The sequence below is a fragment of the Phasianus colchicus genome, chromosome 14, assembly GCF_987193195.1.
Source record: "Phasianus colchicus chromosome 14, bPhaCol1.hap1.1, whole genome shotgun sequence".
In the NCBI taxonomy this organism is placed as follows: Eukaryota; Metazoa; Chordata; class Aves; order Galliformes; family Phasianidae; genus Phasianus; species Phasianus colchicus.
The window spans coordinates 8984015-9003923 of record NC_143449.1 but is presented as its reverse complement, the minus strand read 5'-3'; the positions used below and the strand labels follow the sequence as shown (position 1 = coordinate 9003923).

The window sequence follows — 19909 nt, the reverse complement described above, 5'->3', positions numbered from 1 at the left end:
TGGCTTCTTCTGCTGAAATATGAAAGCCAGCATCCACCTACAGCTCAGGATGGGACATCAACTGGAAGAAAAGGCAGAAGGAAAGTCCTCCTTATTGTGTGGAAATCAGTCAAAACAAAACCTTTACATCTCCTCGGTACTACAGAGGGCATATGAAAACACAACCTGCAGTGATTTTTTGTCATACTCACCTTGCTGCTTTCTTCCTCTAACTCCTCCCTGTAACATCAAGTGTTTAGGGTTATTACTACAGCATGACTAGATAATCTGGTTTGTCACATTTTGAAGGAATATTAAGAACAACAAAGAAACAGCATATCTCAAAGCTTGGGCCAGATCTTCAACTGTTCTGCAAAACCCACTTATACTTATATTGGATTTCTGTCTGTCACAGCTGTGTTGCCAAGAGCCGAGCAACCTGTAATGTTCTTGAGCCATCTGGGTGTCCCCAGCTTTCGTGCCAGCTGTAACAATAAGGAATTTATGGAGCAGCTCTGTGCTGAGGCTCAGAATAAGGCAGAACAGAGATAGCTGCATGACAGAAGAAATTGACTGTGTAAAAATCTTTTGGGAAAATACCAGCAGTCTGGAAATTGAGGCTCTTGAGTCAGGATGGGAAGTCTGTCCTGTGTATCCAGTTCAGCGCTGCCCCTGCACCTGGCTGCAGCTCTGAAGCCCTGTTAAAAATTTGCTGAAATCATGACACATGAACCAGCTTCCAACTCTTACAGGTTTCACTGTGACCTTGAGCAGCCACCCTAAGATGGCAGGATGTGCCCACATTTCCGTTCTGTGCACTGTGCCATAGAATCAGTTAGTATCTGCAGCCCCTGACCAGGCTCACCTTATGTCCTCAAAATTCCCATGAGCCTGCTGACTGCCTGTGGCATCCTTCCATCCACAACCTTGCAAAGGGTCAGGTCACCGCTCCAGGTTATCAGATCTTGTGTGGCCTAGGGCTTTCCGCAGCCTCTGTCCTCCTTCCTATCTCCCTGCAGGTCTCCAGGCCCTTCTTGCCTGCGGCTGCCAGCAGCTGTGTTCACTTGCAAAATAAACCAAGTCCAAATTCCTAAAACAGAGCCTTTAGTGGGAAGCAGAAATATTGGTACAGGAGAAGAAATAGAGAAGGAGCAGACAAAGTAGCTTTGCTTAGACCAGATCCAATGAGCAGCAGTGACCATGACCAGTGGCACGCAGGACGCAGGTATGATTCCCCTTATCCATGACAGGAGCTGAGATGGGTTTCCTACAGACTTCCAGAACCAGTATTAGTGTTACATCCTCCATTGCACTTCCAGGCCCTAGCTCTCCGAAGACACAATGAAGAATTGATCAAGCTACTGGCCTGTTGTCCATCTCTCCTCAGAGACAAATGTCTGGTATGAAGCAAGGTAGCTCTCCGGGCCTTGCAGCTGAAGGCTGTCATCATATGTCTGATGGTCCTTTGAGCTTGTCTTGGCTGTGGTGCTACAGGTACTCCTGTATATGGAGGAAGTGAGTCCTACCACATCTATAGGGGAAGGGTGAGAAATAGTCATGTTTGTGTGTGCACAGTAAATGCTAATACATTGATTTTTTCCCCACTCCTCTGCATGAAATTGTATTCAAAAGTTTTACTGATAAAATGCCTAGTCACGAAGCAGTGATCTCACCATCTCCAGGAAAATGCCTCATAAAATTGAGAGATAACATGAAATAATCAAAGAGTGAAAAACAAACGAACAAACAAACAAACAAAAAAATACCAGCCCCAAACCCCAGAAGCAAAACAAGAATGAGGAAGAAGGAAAGTAAGGAGAGTAGAGCTGAGCAGAACTGAAAGCAGATAACACAACTCTTTGCACATGAGTCAGCTCCAGGTGTGGAGGAACCAACTCCTGGAACATATTGTCATGGCCATGTCCCTCTTGGGGTGGTGTTCCATCCATCAGACTTCAGTATCTCTCTTGGAACAGAGAAGCGATGCCCTTCACCACCAGTGACATTCCGTGCAATTTGCTTTTGTGATGATGTGAGTCAACATTCTGTTTTGCAACAGTATTTTGCACTATGTTTCTTTTAATAGAACAGAAACTTTCTGCCCCTTTGTCTAAACCTTCTGCTCCTGTCCGTGCCTCTCCATCTCCTTCCTTCCCCTGTCTGAATTCACACACAAATGTGCTGCTCTTCCCTGGCGGAACTGATGTTCTGTCCTTGAGAACCATCTCAGTAAAGCTCAGCTAACTCCTGAGCAAGCACTAAGGTTGAGAAGGGGCAGAATGAAGAGACCATCCACAGGGGAGACTTGGGGACAAATGTGATATGGTTGAAATCCAGTATCCCTGGTTCCCCTTTGGTTGGGATCTAAAGGCCTCATTGCTCATTGCCAGCTTCCATTTGGAAATGAGCCTTCAGCAATACATAGCATCTCACAATGGAAAACACAGCAAGAGGCATTAAGGCTATTGCTAATAGCCCTAATGAAAGGACCCTGTGTTTAAAGAGAATGAATAAAGGGATTGAGGGCTCATGTTGTTGATCTAAGGGAGGTGTGTTTGTTTCTCTCTAACCTTGCAAAAATGCTAGCAGGAGTGGTCCAGGCTTGGAGAGTTTGTTTTGAGTCCCTGGGAAGAATTGTGAGGACACAACTACACAACAGTTGTTAATGCTCACCAAGATCTTCAGCCAAATTTCTGTGAAACAAAGACTTGGTACATGTGTGGAGTCAGGACGCAGTGCTGCTCACCCACCGTGGGTTGCTTACTGATCGTATTCCAGGCTCATCTGTCATGGTAACAGCCCAGAGCACGCTGGCGAATTTAATACTTGGGTAAGGTGGCAGAGTGGACAACCTGATGTGTTAACCTAAGTCATGAAAGATCTCTGGACACCCAACAGCTACTGGATTTAGAGTTGTTCGTACTGGGAAAACACTTGAATAAAACCCTCCTGAAGACAGAGAACTTCATCAATTGGAATCTGGACTTTTCTTTGGCTTTTCTTGAAGTTATTTCCTGGGCATGTGCTCAGTCAGCTTTACTTTTACAGTTCCTATATTACTGTGGTCTTGCACATCCATTTCTGACAAAAATCACTGGAGGTTATGAACAACAGATCACAGCTTTTAACAACAAGACTTCGTCATTATGATAATGTAATGGAAATGATGAGATAATAGAACGGGGATTTACCCAAATCTGTTCTGATAAGGAAATGTTACTCTATTTAGCAGCACCAGGACAGCAACATGAAATAAAATTTATTTCCTTGTTAGCTGAAGAGAAAATCACGCTTATTCCCAGCACAGATTGGGGAGGCGGAAGAAATCGTGCAGTTTATTGTGTTGAATACATCTATTTTCCCCTTGATGTCTCTCACCTGATACTGGAAAATCGGTACAGTGCAAACATCTCTTTGCCATAACCTCTCGTCAATCAATAGAATACTCACAAGATTGAGTGTAAACCCAGGTAGTAATGAATGACTTTTTTTTCTATAACCTCTTTTGTTTGCTTTTTAGTAAGCAATAGAAACTCAATGCATAGAAACTTCATTGTCTTATATTTATGGCTTTCACTCTACCTGTACTTCAAGATGGCTTGTTGATTAAATAGTGTTCTACTGATAGGAAATATTCTTGAAAATCAAAGGATTAAATAGTGTTCTACTGATAGGAAATATTCTTGAAAATCAAAGGATTTAATAGTGTTCTACTGATAGGAAATATTCTTGAAAATCAAAGGATTAAATAGTGTTCTACTGATAGGAAATATTCTTGAAAATCAAAGGATTAAATAGTGTTCTACTGATAGGAAATATTCTTGAAAATCAAAGGATTTAATAGTGTTCTACTGATAGGAAATGTTCTTGAAAATCAAAGGATTAAGTAGTGTTCTACTGATAGGAAATATTCTTGAAAATCAAAGGATTAAATAGTGTTCTACTGATAGGAAATATTCTTGAAAATCAAAGGATTACCTATCAGTAGAACACTATTTAATCAACAAGCCATCTTGAAGTACAGGTAGAGTGAAAGCCATAAATATAAGACAATGAAGTTTTTATGCATTGAGTTCCTATTGCTTACTAAAAAGCAAACAAATGAGGTTATAGAAAAAAAAGGAAATATCCTTGAAAATCAAAGGATTACCTATCAGTAGAACACTATTTAATCAATAAGCCATCTTGAAGTACAGGTAGAGTGAAAGCCATAAATATAAGACAATGAAGTTTTTATGCATTGAGTTCCTATTGCTTACTAAAAAGCAAACAAATGAGGTTATAGAAAAAAAAAGGAATTATCCTTGAAAATCAAAGGATTACCTATCAGTAGAACACTATTTAATCAATAAGCCATCTTTAAGTACAGGTAGAGTGAAAGCCATAAATATAAGACAATGAAGTTTTTATGCATTGAGTTCCTATTGCTTACTAAAAAGCAAACAAACGAGGTTATAGAAAAAAAAATATTTCCTTGTTCTCAAGGAAATATCTCTGAAAAATCATGGTTCTCCCTGAAAATAAGCCATCATCTGAAGCCAAGAGGGAAAATTTCACCAGCATATACACATACATGAAGCATTATTTGTGAAAATACACAGTTCAGGATCCCTCTATGGCTACTGCTGGCACTTTAGGCATCTCCAAATTATGACTGAGAGGAAAGAATCAAACCTTCAGTGGGTTTATGTCCTCTGAGATGGAAAGAAGTGTCTGGTTGGTTTGAGATAAACTCATTTCAATATCCAAACTCAAGCCATAGAGTTAGGCTTGTGGATTTCAGGGCTAGATGATTTCTTTATGGATCTAAAAACAGTCTGAAATTTAGTCCTGCCTTAAGTCCTTCAATGAATTTGTCCCAGAGGAGAGAAATGAAGCCCTGCCCAGTGGACTCCAAAGGGTTGAGTTCTGTTTTGAAGGAAAAGCAACCCAAACAAGGAATTTTTAAAGAGCCTTTCGTCTTGGATCTTTACAACTTTTGCCATCTTTGTCTGCCATCAGTAGAAAGCACGCTCCTATGCTTTCTTATCTTGCCTCAGTTGTAACCTAAATTGTAGCTTTGTCTATAGCTCTGAAGTTGCAAAATAGTTCTTATTTTAAAACCTGATTTTCTCATCATCACAGTGTGTCAGGTGCTTTCCTCGAGGGCTGAGACATTCCAGTCATGATTTACCTGCCAGATAGCAGCAGTGCAAGGTGAGAGCTGCTCTTGCCACTGGAAAATTGTTCGCATAGAAAGACTCCGGAGATCACAGGCAATACTTCATCTTGGTTTACCAAATCCTGGGCTGTTTGTTGCACTAATCACAGCCCGTGGCGAAACACACATTCTTGCCTTGAGCCAAAATGCTATGGACACTCTCTCAGTCCCATGCCACCAGTATGGAGACAGTCTAACTTAGACACTGTAGAGGGGACAAGATAAGATGAGACTTCCTGCCTTTTTTACTGTTATTGTTATAACAATTTATGGCCACCATTGACAACCACATTTGTTTGGAAAGGTCAAGGAGTTTTTCAAGTACTGAAACGTGAGAGAAATCCCATGTTGTGGGACTTCACCACATGCTTGAAGTTAAGCATATAGAATCATAGAATCATAAGGGTTGGAAAAGATACCTAATATCATCCAGTCCAACCATTCAAATAGTCCAGTATGCTGGGCAATGGACTTCAGCTGGCCTTAAAGACATTTACTAAGTGTTTCAGAGCACTGGGGCTTGCAGAAGATCAACAGCCCTTTGCACTACTCCAATGACCAGTTGTTAACAGTGGATTTCTCTTCCTGCTTTTCTAATATGGATACACAAATCATTTATTTGCACATTTCAACTAAATATTCAGTGGCAGCATCTGCAGCTGGGATGCACAAGAACTACATGTAACTCTATCCCTATGAAGAAGCAGGGTTTTATTGCACTGACTTCTTGATGGCTTTGTTGCATGCTGCTTTGGGTCGGAACCAGAGAGAATTATAGCATTTTGCAATATCCCCAGAAATCCCTACTGTTTCTTCTCAGCCTTCCCTGTCTCCCATGGTTTCCTGCTTCCCTCCCAGTTGGCCCAGCCTTGCTCTGGCTTTTCCAGCATCTGGGTCCCCAATGCCAAATGCAGCTGAACCCTCTGACCTATGCTGTGAGGTGCTTGAGGGGACAGAGAAGGGGGATTCCTGCTCCAGGACGATCTTGCCCTGGGGAGAAGATGACACATGGACTGGTCATACAGCTGTTAGCCTAGCAGATGGCTCGCCAGGGCATAATATGTGCTTGTGTGTGGAAGAAGGGTACTGTGTGTGCAGAGGCTTGTTTAGCTTGTCTGAGGGTATGTGCAGGGAGGGGAGCATGACTTCACTCCACTTAGAGAAGTTGGCAGGGGCTGAAAAACCAGAGGAGGCTGGGAATGCCCTGGAGTGCCCAGCACAGCCTACAGTGAGTGCCCTCGGCAGAGGGTACAGGTGGGATTTAGGGTCAGAAGGCTCCAGGTTGCAGCGTCAAGGGCAGTCTGTGCTCAGACCTGAGGAACAAATGCCAAAGGCTTTCAATTGGGACTGTGGGTAGTGAAATAACATCCATCACCTGGAGCCAGAGTCAAAGCTGCTATTTATGGGGACTTCTGAGCACAGGCTAAATGGCAGGCTGCACCTTGAGGAGAAGCAGAGGGACAACAACCCCAGTGCCAAAGCAAGCTGAGCACGCTCAGAACCAGAGTCAGTGTTTGTTTACGTGTTCGTAATGAAGTGTGGGAGGAATGCAGCCCCAAAAGCCCCACCAGGTTTGGCTGCTCCGGTCTTGGAGAAGCATCTGGTGATCTGGGAGGGAGGGAACTCCTGCTCTGATGTGACCCTGGGGAGAAACTCATGAGAAGCAGAAAAGGATACTCCAAAGCTATGATAAAGGGGAGCTGGAAAGGGGCTTATCCCTTGGGTGGTAGGAGGTGGTGTTGCATGCGTGCCAAGGGAACAATCTGCCTGCCCAGAGTAGGAGGGAGGAGAAGGAACAACTGTAGGGAACTGGCAGAGATCTGCTGCTTGGACACTGCTTCTGGTACAGGGAAAAACATTACAGAAACCCTCCAAATCTGAATTTCATATCTGTGTTTTGAAGCCAGTCTTTGAGCCCTAGCCCATTGTTTTTTTTATAAGGATTGTCTTCTTTAAGAGTGAACTCCCCTCTTCCCTGATTTCCCCTCAGCCTCCATTTACCATGGGCCCACATCAGCTGCTGCTTTCTGCGTTAAGTACCCCAAGACCAGCTGGAAACTGTCCTGGTCCAAGCAGGGAGTGGCTGTGAGGATGCCAAGGCAGGGCAGGGGGTGAATAACTCACTGTACACCCTTTGTCAGGAGTGTGCCTTCCAATATTTATTTCTTCTCCTAGCGCTTAGTGGTAGAGTTTTGCAGTTTTTGGAGGATGGGTAGTTTGGTGGAAAGCAAGTGAAAGCCAAAGTCTTTTCCTTATATTCCAAAAAGAAGATTTATTTAGTTGAATTTAGCTGTTTAAAATACACAGATCTGAGTGTTGTAGAAGGAAGTATACAAGCAAGCATGAAGTCCGCAGTCCAAGGCACTCAGGAAACACTGGCACTCTGGGAATTCCTGCAGTGCAGCATCAGCTCCTGATCCTGCTGGCACTCTGTGGGCAGATTTCCCAGCGGTTTCAGGCACTTACTGGAGATAAACAATTAATAGCCACAGAACACTCCCAGGAGAGACACTGGATGGGAAAGTGCTGCTGCTTCCCAAGGAGGTAAGTGCTTGATTAGAGAAGGTATGGCTTTCACAAGACCAAGTGCTCCAGCGAGGTTTGGGATTCATCATGTCTTCTTGTGAAAGTAGATACTGTTCCTTTGCTCAGGGGAGGTTTTCTTCGGTGTCAGACTGCTCTGTTCTTTACTCTTTCAAATATCTGCATCACCTTGCCTGCTGGTATGCAGCCTTCTCTCAAGATGGTGATGCCACCTTCCCAGAGCAAGAATGAGAAAATTAGGATAGTCCCCAAAGGGGGAAAGAAAGGAAAAGGGATTATGTTCCAACATAAAGAAACACACTGAACCAGTAAAGCCATCTAGATGCTTAGTGCCTCCAAATAATAAACTTTGTCGGAAAGTAAAGACATCCACCAACACAGTGCTGAGTTTGAGAGTTCCGTTTTTTACTAAAGAATCCCACCCAAATGATAACCCAGAGCCAGCAAACAAGACTACAGTTTGCGTTTCCACACTGCTGTGGATGAACACCTATTAATCTACCTTAATTCTGATGGTCTGCAAGGAACGTATGCCCTTCCTTTCAGAAGCATTCACCCTTGCACTTGAAGCATTTTCTCTCTTCTAAGGCAAATTTTGAGGCATAGCTTTGCTTCTCACTGCCTCATTCTGCCAAAACAGAGGCCTTCCAAAGACATCTTTTGTCAACATGTTTGCGAAAGTCTGAGCACACAAGACCTGTTACTCTTTGAGAACACCGTGCTGCCATTTTGATATTACTGAAAGGAATGGGAGCAACCCTGGAATATACTACTGGAAAGGTGCTTCTAACACTCACTTTCATCAATCCTTGTGCAGTTGACCACAGTTGATGCAACCACTTCATCAGATTCTCCATCACAGAGAACACCCTCCAGCTTATGGCCAAGACGCCTGTAGGGAAAAGAAGAAAGAAAGCTGCATGGTACCTCATACTGCCTTACATTGAAGTTCCTCTCAATATGGAGCATCAAATCATGATGGCTGCCTGCCTGTTGGGTGGTTTGCAGAGCAGTAGAAATGCAGTGAACAGGGTACTCACGAGATGACCATGTCGTGATGTGTGCTGTCAACCTCTCCACTAGGATTAGCAGATGTGATTGCCAGAGGCCCCGTCATGTCAATGAGGTGCACCAGGACAGTTAGATCAGGCACTCTGATCATTATACTGTCTTGAGTTCCCACTCTGCTGTAGCCTTCTCCAACTCCTTGAAAGACAAACAGAGGATGCTGGAAGAGGTCTACTTGGCAAGGCATTGTTGGAATACCGCCTACTCTCCTTGCAAGTGACTCTGCTCCATACGCCAAATAAAATGGCAAGACTTCAGAAAAGCAGCATCTTTGATCAGAAATCCATGAGTGCAGCTGTAAGATTTTGGGACTAAGAGAACAGTAAGAATCAGAAGGGAAAATCTCACAACCTCAGTGGCTACAGACCAGCATAGCTCTTTTCATAGATAATGGATTTACCTACATCCAAGAATCAAATTCTTTGTGATTGTTTCCCACCTTCCCTACCCTTTGCCACACACCTCCACCAGGTTAGCATGCATAACTCCTATTGCTTCTCTGTTTTCTAACATTCCCATTGATTCCCAGGAACCAAGTCTCAGTGCGAATCATAGTGTTTCTCACAGTGTTTCCTCTTAGTCCATATGTCAGGAAGGAAAAGAGTCCAAGTACATCCTTCTGTTCTGGACTGCTCATCTCTTTTTGATCCTCCACCCAGGGCTTGCTCATTCCTAGCTAACAGCAATGAGCTTGCAAGATGTGACCCTCCCAGGCTGATGAGCCTCCCTTTCTTTGAGTCTGACTGCATTAAAGAGACCATCATGTTGATTGTCACTGCCTATGAGTCATTCCAGCGCTTTAACATCCTACGCTAAACATCGTACTATGATGTGTAAGAAGTATTTTCTCAGGGTAAAATGAACAGAAGCTCTCCCCCTTGACATCTCAGAGAGTGTACAGATTGCTGAAATCATGAAAGGTGCTGTCCTGTTCAACTCACCTAACTTCTTCAGCCACTCTCCTTTCTTGATAATGCAGCCAACGCCACCTGGGTAAACATTTTCCATGAATTCCCACAGCAGTGGGCTGATGGGGGGAGCAGCTGCTCGCAGCTGATCCAGGTTTGAAATGAAGATGCAGATGGGCTTCTCTTGAGGCCTGTCCTACAAAACCAAAAAAAAACAGAAACAAAAAAGTCTGCATCAAGAAGATCTAAGCCCACTGGAGTCCTACTCTGTATACTGCCTAGGGACCACAGGCTCCAAGCAAGTAAGGCACTATCTCTGCTGAAAATACTGAGCAGAGGAGGGGACTGCATGCTGTGATTTGTGCCACAGCTCAATCTGCATGTGCAAACTGAAGAAGAGAGAGGACAGTAGACTGCTCTTAGGATCTTGGCAGGATGCACCCAGTTCCCCTGCTTCAGACACAACCAATGCAGGCAGGGCAACATTCTCCTCATTATCAGTGTTTTTAATGTCTTATACATCAGAGGCCTGATTTTCACAGAATCACTGGTATAAATCAAGAGAAAACCCAACAGGATAGTGGAAGGGGAATCTAACCCCCTGAAACTGGTATCTATGTGCCCACTTCTTTAGTTCTTCGGTGCTTTGACATAAACTTGTTATAAAGTGAGTGATGATATGGAAGGAAAATAAAAGAGCTCACAAAGCAGTGTCATTTCAGTCCTCAGCTGACATCACTGAATCAGGGCCAAATGACTAAGGAACTGGGCATGTATTTACATTCTGTTTATATTCTCTCACTGACAAGGAAGGTTAGCATTGGCACCAAAGCAGGACAGAAAAGACTGCCTTTGTTGCTGATGTTCACACTAAGTGCCAGCTGAGATAGTCTGTTATGCTTATTTCTCCAGGCTAGCCAGGAAATTGCCTCATGGAGAACAGAAGGGGCCAGGCTGCAAAAGATGTATTTAAGGTGCAAACTTTGGGTCTTCTTCCAGCACTGAATGTCTCCCAAAGTCTGGGCAAGTTTAAACCTGGGATTTTGATTCAGCACTTCATAAAGCAGAGAGGACAAATACAGGTTTGGACCCATTTAGGACACGTGTCAGGGCTGTTCAAGATTGGGTTTTTGTTTTGTCCCCTTCAGTGAAGCAGAAAGTTGCTAATTCCCAAATTACACACCCAAATCAGCAAATGCTCTTCCTGCCAGTTGCTCAGCTTAAAAAAATGGTCCATGGCATTTATGAAGCTCTGCTAGACTCTACCTGCTCAGTTCTGAGTCAGAACAACTTGGAAAAAGGGGTTCCCATTTCTGTTTGCATACATTACTGATCTATGGGATGCCAGCAGTATCCAAGTAACAAGTCAGTTTTGTATCCACACCTTGATTCTGTAGACTTTCTCAATGGCTTGAGGGTGTCTGCAGGAGGCTGCCAAAGCATACACGGTGTCTGTTGGGACCCCACACACTGCCCCTGTGTTCAGCAAGTCAGCGATGGTCCTCAGGCCACTGGTACAGTGGGACTTGGGGCAGATGCAGGGTGGGGGATCTTCGGTGTTCTTCTTAGAGCTCTCAGCCTGGCAGTAATCAAAGCCATTAGCGTGGGAATAAGCCAACATATGAAATACAGGAGATGATCTGTCCCTGTTTGTTGCAGGGGAATTGGACTAGATGACCCTTAAAGGTCCCTTCCAGCACAAATGATTCTATGATTTGGTCTCCTTGAACGTAGACATCTCACTGTGCCATTCTCTCTTGGCCATCAAAGGGCAGAGGCAGCACTTTAAGGTGTGCTTCACCTACAGCAGGTGACATTAAACTTGTAAGTGTCCCTGCCTCTTCTCCACATTTCCATACACATTATTCCTAATGGAAAGTACCTTGTTTTTAGCTCAAATCTTCCTACAGCAGTACTGTGAGGGATTTCAAATGGCAGTAAATGGGTCAAAGAAAGGGAGATAGAAACTTGCACTCCTCTAGGCAAAACTGAATACCTTGGAATATTCTTATAAGCAAGGAAGCTACACCATTACGCAAAACATCTCTTACTGTGAGCAGAGAGGGTCCCATCATCATGAGGTCCTTCCCAAACATGCTGTTTGCAAGTGATGCTGTTGCTCCGTAGAAGCAGATGATGCTGAAGATGCATAACATTACAACTGAAAATCAAACCACAGAGGGTCAAAGGGAGGAAGAGTGCTGGCAAAGTTTTATTTTCTTTTGTGTCTCGTCTTCCCAGAATTGCAAACTTACTTCAGCTTTTCCTGTCACACTACATTTACAGTCCAGCACATCTGTGAGTCTAAAAATTCAAGGCATTTCCAGGCTGGTCTACCTGACATTTTTTTTTAATTTGCTGGTGGAAAACCTTCTAAAAAAACATCTTTCTAAAGCACTATGTATAATTTCAAATCAGTCTCACTGGCTACAAAGCCAGAATTTGAACAGAACTAGATCCATTCATGTCAATGGCATATTTAGTTCATTCCAAGTCTTGGCTCACCGAAAAACTACTAGAAAGTAGAACTGTACAGAACTTCAGGAGTTCATCTTGATTCAACAGTATCTGCCATACTAGATGATTATTAGGGTGCCCAAGGAGCTGCAGGTGATAAGAAGGAACATTTCCTCTTGCAGCCATGGAGCCAGAAGGCTCAGCATCTGCAGCTTGTACATACTCAGTCTTCTAGGGGAAGATCACACAATCTTTTGCTTGCTTGCTTTTCTCCATACTGAACTGATACAGAATATTGCTCCCCAAAGAGAGACCCACTCACAGCACCTGCTGGGTGAAGGTTTGAGGACCAAGTTCACCTACAACTCACTTTCAAATGGCAAAGGGAGGATCTCCAATGTGAAGAGCAGAAAACAAATGGTCAGGAGCTCCACTGCCAGGGTCATGCAGAGAAGCACCACGTTAAAAGAGGAAGCTGTGGAAAGAAATATAAACAGGACTGACCCACATCAGAGAAATGCCTGTAAAAATGTGTGTGAAACAACAGAAGAGTTCATAAATGAACTTAATTGTATCCAATCCGACTTCCCTGTTCACAGAGATATGGATGTGGTTTAGTTAGCCCTTGGCTTTCAGGAGACAAACTGCCAAGCCGTTCATCTGCCAGTACTCTGTGCTCACATGGAAAACACTTATCGGACAGCCAAGAAGAAGCTGATTTACAGCAGCTGGGCTGGAGTTTGACTGTGGTTATATGCCAGTGGTCCAGTCCGTCTAACACTTTCACCTCATTTGAACCATTTATTTTCTTTGAAATGTTCTTCCTTTCCCTTATGACTGTTTCTTCTAAGCCCAGCTCAGCTTCTGTTACTGGCTGTGGGCAAAACATTTCAGTTCTTGCCTAATTGGTGAGGCTGAGGCTCCCTTTCTTGTGCGTTTCCTCCACAGAGTGGCCACAGATGAGAACAGTGATCTGGCCCCAAACACTCCACAACAGTCAATCATCTGTGGTACTGAGACTTACCTAAAATCATTAAAAAAGCATTGAGCACCAAGAAGGCAATAGCACCAGCAGTAAACCCTTCACTGTTCCCTGCACCAATGTTCATCAGGTGGCCTGAAATAGGACCAGAATTGTTGTGAGCAAGCCATTAATAGAATGACATATCTGCAGTTCAAATTATTCAACAGTGACTGCTAAGAAGTATCCCAATGGATTGAAACCTATTATATCTGTAGTGAAACTAGTTGAGGTATTAACAAAAGAACTGGGGATGATTATCAAAAACCCTGATGATTTTACTTCCAGCCTGTAAAAGACAAGAAAATCTGGCTGCAAAGACTAATAGCTTCCTGCCTCTTAGGAAATAGCTATCAGTTTTCCCAGAGGTACTCATTTCAATAGGACCTAGCAGGGAAGCCATATGAAATGCTTCTGAACATGGTGCTGAATAAGGCTTCATAAAGCTCAGGCATTTTGAGATCTTGATCCATGTCTACAAGCAGCTAAGATGAATTGCTCCAGGCTTCTGAAGCATAAATGCAGAACCTGGAATCTTCTGCCACCTAAGAAGTGTCTACTGAACTGTTATTCTGAAATAACAGTCCTGGGGCAATCTGAATATTGTCTCACAACAGTTTAGAAGGGAAATCTTTACCTCAGTTGGGATCAAAGAAAGGCATAATTCAGACTCCTGTAGTTGTTAGAGCACCAAGTGACTGCATCAAGGGCAATTAATTGCATGAGTATAAGCCAGGTTGTTTGGCCATTCCCTCTTTTTTTTTTTTTACAAAAAGAAATATTGGTAATTTTGTGTAAATCTTCTGGGAGAAGGAATTATACAGAAGAAATCAAACAGAATTTTCCTAAAAGCATCCCTTAGTTTTGGGACAGCAAAATAGAAAGCCTGGCATTTTGTTACCTGCAAACCGAAGCCAGGTCCATGCTCCCCAAAAAGCAGCATAGCAGAATGGGAGAACACAACCAAACCTTCGGCCTCCTTGAACCTGGATCCTGCAGATGTACAGCTGGATTATGGCTCCTGGGATGAGCACAGAGGGTATGGAGAGTTGCTGCCTGTTGGGGTCACTGAGAGTACCCTGGATGGCAGAGACTGCTGCCAGGCCATTGCAGATGTAGAACAATGCATCTGGCACTTCTGCTTTGGTGCCACTTGGGAAGTTCTTGGACCTGGTGAAGCAGATTTTGGCAGCCATCAGTGTGGTTTGAAGAGTTGAACTGGACATAGCTTGTTTGCCAACCGGAATCAAAGCCTTCTCCCCAATGGAATTGATAAGGCTGGCAAAAGTGGCATACAACGAGAGAGCAGTGCAGAGGCTACAGGCAGCTCCAAGGAATGGGTAAGCACCCGACACTGGGATCTGATGGATGAAGGCAGACGTGAGGATGATGAAAGAAGCATTTTGCAACATCTCCAGGGTGTCTTTGTGGGTTGACATCAGAAACAGCATGCAGGCAACAACCAAGAAGAACCACCCTCCAAACATTCCCAGCCTGCTCTCCTGAGCTTTGCCTGGCTCCAGGAAGGTGGTGAGTACAAATTCTTCCCAAGACATTACCAGCCAGAGGAGGCTGTGGGCACCAAACTTCGTAGTGTAGTAGACGTCACCCCTGAGATAGCTGTAGAAGCTGGAGAGAAGCTGGCAGCTGGAGATTATGGATATCCACGCTGCTCCAACACAGAAGGTCTTCATGTACCCAAAGAAGTAAAAAGCAAATATAAATGGAGAGACAGTGTCACAGATGTTGCCTAGAGCCATTGGCTCAGCGTACTTTGTATTCTTTTTCTTCTCTTCCCCAATGGCCTTGGAAGAGCTCTTCTGTGCTGACCCCAGTAGCAAGACATTGAAGAGTGGATGTCCAAAGCCTGGAAGGATGTACCGCTGCGTGATCCCCTTCAACAGAAGAGCCATTGCACCATACAACCCACACAGGACAATGACAAGCTCAATGACACCTGACACTATTAGGGCCCACTGGCCAAACAGTGCAACGGCTTCAAACACCAGGGCAAGAGCAATGGCCCCAAATATGAAAGGCATGATGTAATTCACTGTAGCTGAGCAGAAGGAGAGAATAAAGGAAATGGAGATGTAGGCCACAAGCCCTGCCACTGCACTTTGGCTGGTAGAGAGGTGTGTCATGGTGGAGGACAGGAGTTGACTGGCATTCCCCGAGGATAGTGTTATGTTCTGCAAGGGGGGATAAGCAGCTGAAATGATGCGTGTGGCTCCATAGCTACTCCACAGAGCAGAGAAGGTGAGAAAGGCTGCACCTCCGAGGTGGTCATACTTCCGGAAGGCAAGAAATCCTGCCAGGAGCTGGACAAAGCCTCCGATCAGGATGAGGTGGACACCTGAGAGACACAGCAAGACATCAGGAGGGAAGCAAGCCACAGGAAGACCAAACACCTAGGGACATCCCGCCACAGATCCCACGAGTGACGTTTGTGTCAAGCCCTGCGGCCTCTATCTTTTCCTCAGCTCCCACCTTGACGACAAATTTCTGTGCTGAGCCTTGTTGCGCAGCCACTGAGCCCCTCGGTATGCTCAGCAGGAGGAGCGGGGCCAGGAGCACCAGTCTGGTTTGGATCTATGAAGGCTGGGGAATGGCATATGAAGGGTTTGGACCAAACTCCTGGTAGGGGTGTCCCAGAAGAGCACTGTCACCCACCTGCGAGGACATCCTCTGCTCCCTGCGGCCTGAGGCCTGTGTGTGCTGTGGCAAAGTTCTGCAGGCAGAGGAGGAAGGCGCTGACGACGTTTGCCAGGAGCCCCAGCACAGCCGGCTCACTGTAGAAGACAGCTGCAAAACCCACCGTGCTCACCATGGCCCTTTCAGACAAAACAACAATGTCAGTGGTCACCCCCGCAACCTCACCGTCTCTCCACATGTGTCTGCGTCTAGACCAGAGTTCTTCGGCCTTGGGCACTCAGCCAGAGTCCAGAGCCTTGCCCCTGCTCCAAAAGGGAGAAGCTGGTGACAGGCTCAGGTGTTTCCAACATGCCTCCCTCCTCATCACATGGGACAAAGGCTCCATTCAAAGAACAACTTTAGGTGCCTACTTTCCAGAGGCCTATCCAGAAAAAACACACACAACCTATTTAGGCGACAAAGATTTCTGGCAAAAACATGTTTAGGTGCCCCAAAGCATTGCAGGTGGTGGTGATGGTTCCAGTCTTCTCTTCTCTGGGCTGCTGGAGATGGAGAGGAATGAATAGCCTAACACAAATGAACAAACATTCAGATTAAACCCACAAAGTATTTTTGAGCCAATTCAGGACATTTCTTATCCACTGTTACAGACAAACAGGCAGGCACTGCACACACATACACAGTCTCCCTTCCAGATGGAATTTTCCAGCTCCATCCCTTTCTTAAAACCCCAGTGACTAAATAGTCTATTTTCAAACCCTTCATACTTCTGCCATTAACTCGTCTATTTGTAAGCAGCCCCCACATTTCCATTCCTCTGCACTCCTGGGTACCATGAGCTGGAGTTTGCTCTCTGGAGGTTTTTGTTAGGAAACAAGGATGAAAATAAAACAGTAATGTTCTTGCTTTTTTTTCAGTATTTTTAGAATATTTTGTGACCTAAATGAGCTGGAAAGGGAGAAGGTGATGTATTCCATTCTCAGCCATTCCAAAAAAACCTTTTGGAAAGAAAAGAAAGCAGAGCTCCTGTTGATACGGGAAGTGAGGAGGAGTGAAGGGAGCAGATTCTGCACCACCCAAAGAACAATTGTGTGAATATTAATGACCCTGAATCCCAGTGTCTGCTCTTAAACACACAGTTTTCCTGGGCAGATAGGCACTGTTTTGCAAATATCAGTGGCTTCTGAATTCTTTTGTTTTATTGAAAAATGAACGTTTTTCTTTCTTCTATTTATCTTAAAGGATGCCATTTTCACAAGAAGAAAGAAGGGTAAACAGTCCATATTGAATCCTAACAGCTCTGAACAGATTTGACAAATTAAACTCTCACGAAATTTGGAGAGGAAACGTGTCCCATCTCTGGGGAACAATTAATTCATTTGATTGTTTGCTTGCACTAGAGGTTGGGCTTTTCAGTTCAGAAAGCTGCATCATGTCACAGTGCTGCAGAAGGAACTCTCTCTTGTAACATCAAACGCTGGTATGAATTACTGACCTGAAGGAGTCCCTCAGAAATGATGTGTGCTCAGAAACGTCAGATCAACAGCCACCTGTGCACTCCATGAGGTTCTTACATTTTATAAGGCACTCTGATACAAGCGAGCAGCTTGGTTTCAGTGGTTATATTTGGAATAGGGATACGATATTAAGTTCCTCCAGATGTTTCACTCTGAAGCAGCTCAGACAGCAACTTTCTAGGCACTCTGTTTTGAATTGGACTCTGGAGGAGGGTGAGAAGGATTTTATGGAGGGAGATGGGCTGGCTGGGTGGCTGCTTGGCTCAGAGGAATGATTTCCTATTTGCAGACTCACTTGGTTTGTGTAATTAACCGTGGTAGCAGTTTTAGAGCCTGCAAAAGTTTGGTTTTGGAAGGCTTAGGAAGACAACCCATAGGGCTGTTTCCGTCTGCTTGCAGTGCTCTCCTTTGTAGGACATCTGAGAAGTACCCGAATGTGCTGTATCAGGACACACCAGCATAAAGGGAAAGGAAAGAAGAGGATTTAGATCAAGATATCAAAAGAGGATGATGAAGGAGTTTCCCTTGGGTGAAAGAAAGTTTTGGGGCTGGAAGCAGCTACAGACCTGCTCTGCTTGCACTGGGGACACAGACGTGTGCTCCCTGCCTTATGGACATTTCAGCAGCTGGGAGGCAAAGTCCATAACCTCCTCCCTTCATTTCAGGCACCATAAGGACACACCAAATTAATCTCGGTGGTAACAGCATCAGTAATGGGCTGCACCAAGACTTGGAGAAACAAGGAAACAGTGGTGTTTTCTTTTTGAAATATGCCCAAGCCTCGCTTGTGCCTACAATGAAGTCACTCATCAGTGCTGTTGCTATACAGCTGCTTCCTCCAGCACTTTGTAAGAACCAGCTTCTCCAATTCAGCACAGAAAATGGATAGCACCTCTGCTCCCTGCTTGGTGCAGCAGAGAAAGGAGGGATCAAGTCCTTCCTTGAGATTCACACAGTGTAGCTCTTGAGGTGAGGATGGTGTAGGCAATGCAGGGTGGTATGGTGGCAGAGGAGAACATGGGAAATCCCTTTTTGCTGTCTGAGAGCTCCCTGTACAGGGTAGCAGCCAGCATAGCCACTGCCCAGGAAACCATGAGGATCAGTGGGGCACTGCCAGGCCTTTCCAGTTGTTGGCTTACTGAATGGATGCCCAGCCTGGGATGATCCTTGGGCAGCAAGAGTAAAGCCGCAGCCACCAATCTCCTCCACCTTCTCTCCTTTTCCCTCTTGCCCCAGGCATGCTCCAGCCTTAGTTTTGGAGTAGCTGGCGAGGTCCTGCCTCAACCACTGCTCTTCTGCTCTTTGTATGGCCTCTGAGCCATGCCACATGGCTGTAGCCTCAGAGCACCCTGTCCCCTACACTAAATCTCCATCATGCCCTCCAGAAAAGGCCATTCTGCTCTGATTCCCCATTCCACCTTGCCTTTATACCTGTGCTTTGCACCTGTGTTCAACACTAACTTCTGTTGCACGTGCTTGTTTTCCTTGTCTACAGTTAATAGGAATATGTTGGTGTCAGGACATCTTCTCCATGGAAGGCTGGAGCAAGGCTTGGCATGCCATTGGGTATATATATATAAGAACAACATTAAATTTTCAAACACCCAGTGGCACTTAACAATTGGTTTTCCATCCCACCTTATTAATGATAACCAACGTTTATGTAGCTCTGAGAAAATACTGTCTTTTCAAGATAAGCATGTTAAAAGAATGAAATGCAATGCCTTTTGGATAAACACACAGCAAGATTAACAGTGCACTATAAGGCTACACAGCTGCAATAAATATTACAGCCCTGCCTTTCATCTGGTGGAAAACAGCACAAAGTTGCCTGAGAGATATCGCTGTGTTTGCAGTGATCAAGGTCTCGTAAGTATTTAGTAAAAAATTCAACCTGGCTTTCAACACGAGATGAACCACACCAAACTGATATCCCATACAGAGTATGCAGAAAGTTAAATGTCCCCAAGAAGCACTATTGGACAGAGAACAAAGCTGTGGCATTTACCCATGGTCCAGAAGTTCATTTGGGGATGAAAGTCCCCGATGTTCCCTGGAAGCCCCAGCCCACATTTCAGATCTGCAGTGAGATCTCAATGAACATGGCTGGCAACATCACATAGCTGGCTATTTGCAAGGAGGAGAATTAGGAAACGATTCAGCCAAATGATAATACAACAAAATGTATTATTAAAAAAAAAAAAAAAAAAGGAAAAAAGAAAAAGAAAAAAAAAAAAAGCATGAAAGAGAAACACCAATGCCACACTTCTCCCTGTGCAGCTTGGATTACCTGGTTTGGTGACACTTCAGCTCAATGGGAGGATGGTCTTGTCCCTCTCATTTCCTGGTAGGTACCAGTTTTATAGTCCTCCTCTGGAGGAGGAGCCTACAGGCAGTTGCTTCACATATTGGCACTTGTAGCATTTTGGAGACAGGAATTTCCTTGAACTTTGTCAGTTATTGTCCTAAATCTTTTATTATTTCCTGAAACCAAAGGGGTTTCCCTCCTGTTTAGCAGAGAAAAACCACCCCTCCTCATCAATTCCCCCCACCCTCTTAG

At 44.6% G+C, this 19909-nt stretch overlaps 1 protein-coding gene across 2 annotated transcripts; it reads right to left on the bottom strand.

The window, feature by feature from the left end:
• Positions 1-7477: 7477 nt before the first annotated feature.
• Positions 7478-19664, bottom strand: LOC149916000 (uncharacterized). Of its 2 annotated transcripts, XM_090150022.1 has the most exons (11): positions 19640-19664; positions 15851-16011; positions 14079-15533; positions 13181-13273; positions 12527-12631; positions 11751-11860; positions 11084-11278; positions 9733-9895; positions 8764-8929; positions 8521-8615; positions 7478-7935 (listed from the first exon to the last, which is right to left on the bottom strand). In XM_090150022.1, the coding sequence occupies exons 2-11, from the start codon at positions 16005-16007 to the stop codon at positions 7850-7852; spliced, it is 2625 nt and encodes an 874-aa protein (XP_090006148.1). In that variant the 5' UTR covers positions 16008-16011; positions 19640-19664; the 3' UTR covers positions 7478-7849. The 2 variants fall into 2 exon arrangements, with proteins under 2 accessions (XP_090006148.1, XP_090006147.1); XM_090150021.1 differs by lacking the exon at positions 19640-19664 and having other exon boundaries at positions 15851-16347.
• Between the last annotated feature and the right edge of the window lie 245 nt (positions 19665-19909).

What these genes read in the sequence shown, in the direction of transcription:
- LOC149916000 (XM_090150021.1), bottom strand. Translation starts at nt 16,070, where the DNA reads ATGTGGAGAGACGGTGAGGTTGCGGGGGTGACCACTGACATTGTTGTT. An exon ending in AGCAGAGGATGTCCTCGCAG is followed by an intron (nt 15,534 to 15,850) that starts GTGGGTGACAGT and finishes TGTGTCTCTCAG; the next exon opens with GTGTCCACCTCATCCTGATC. An exon ending in CTGCACAAGGATTGATGAAA is followed by an intron (nt 7,936 to 8,520) that starts GTGAGTGTTAGA and finishes TGCTCTGGGAAG; the next exon opens with GTGGCATCACCATCTTGAGA.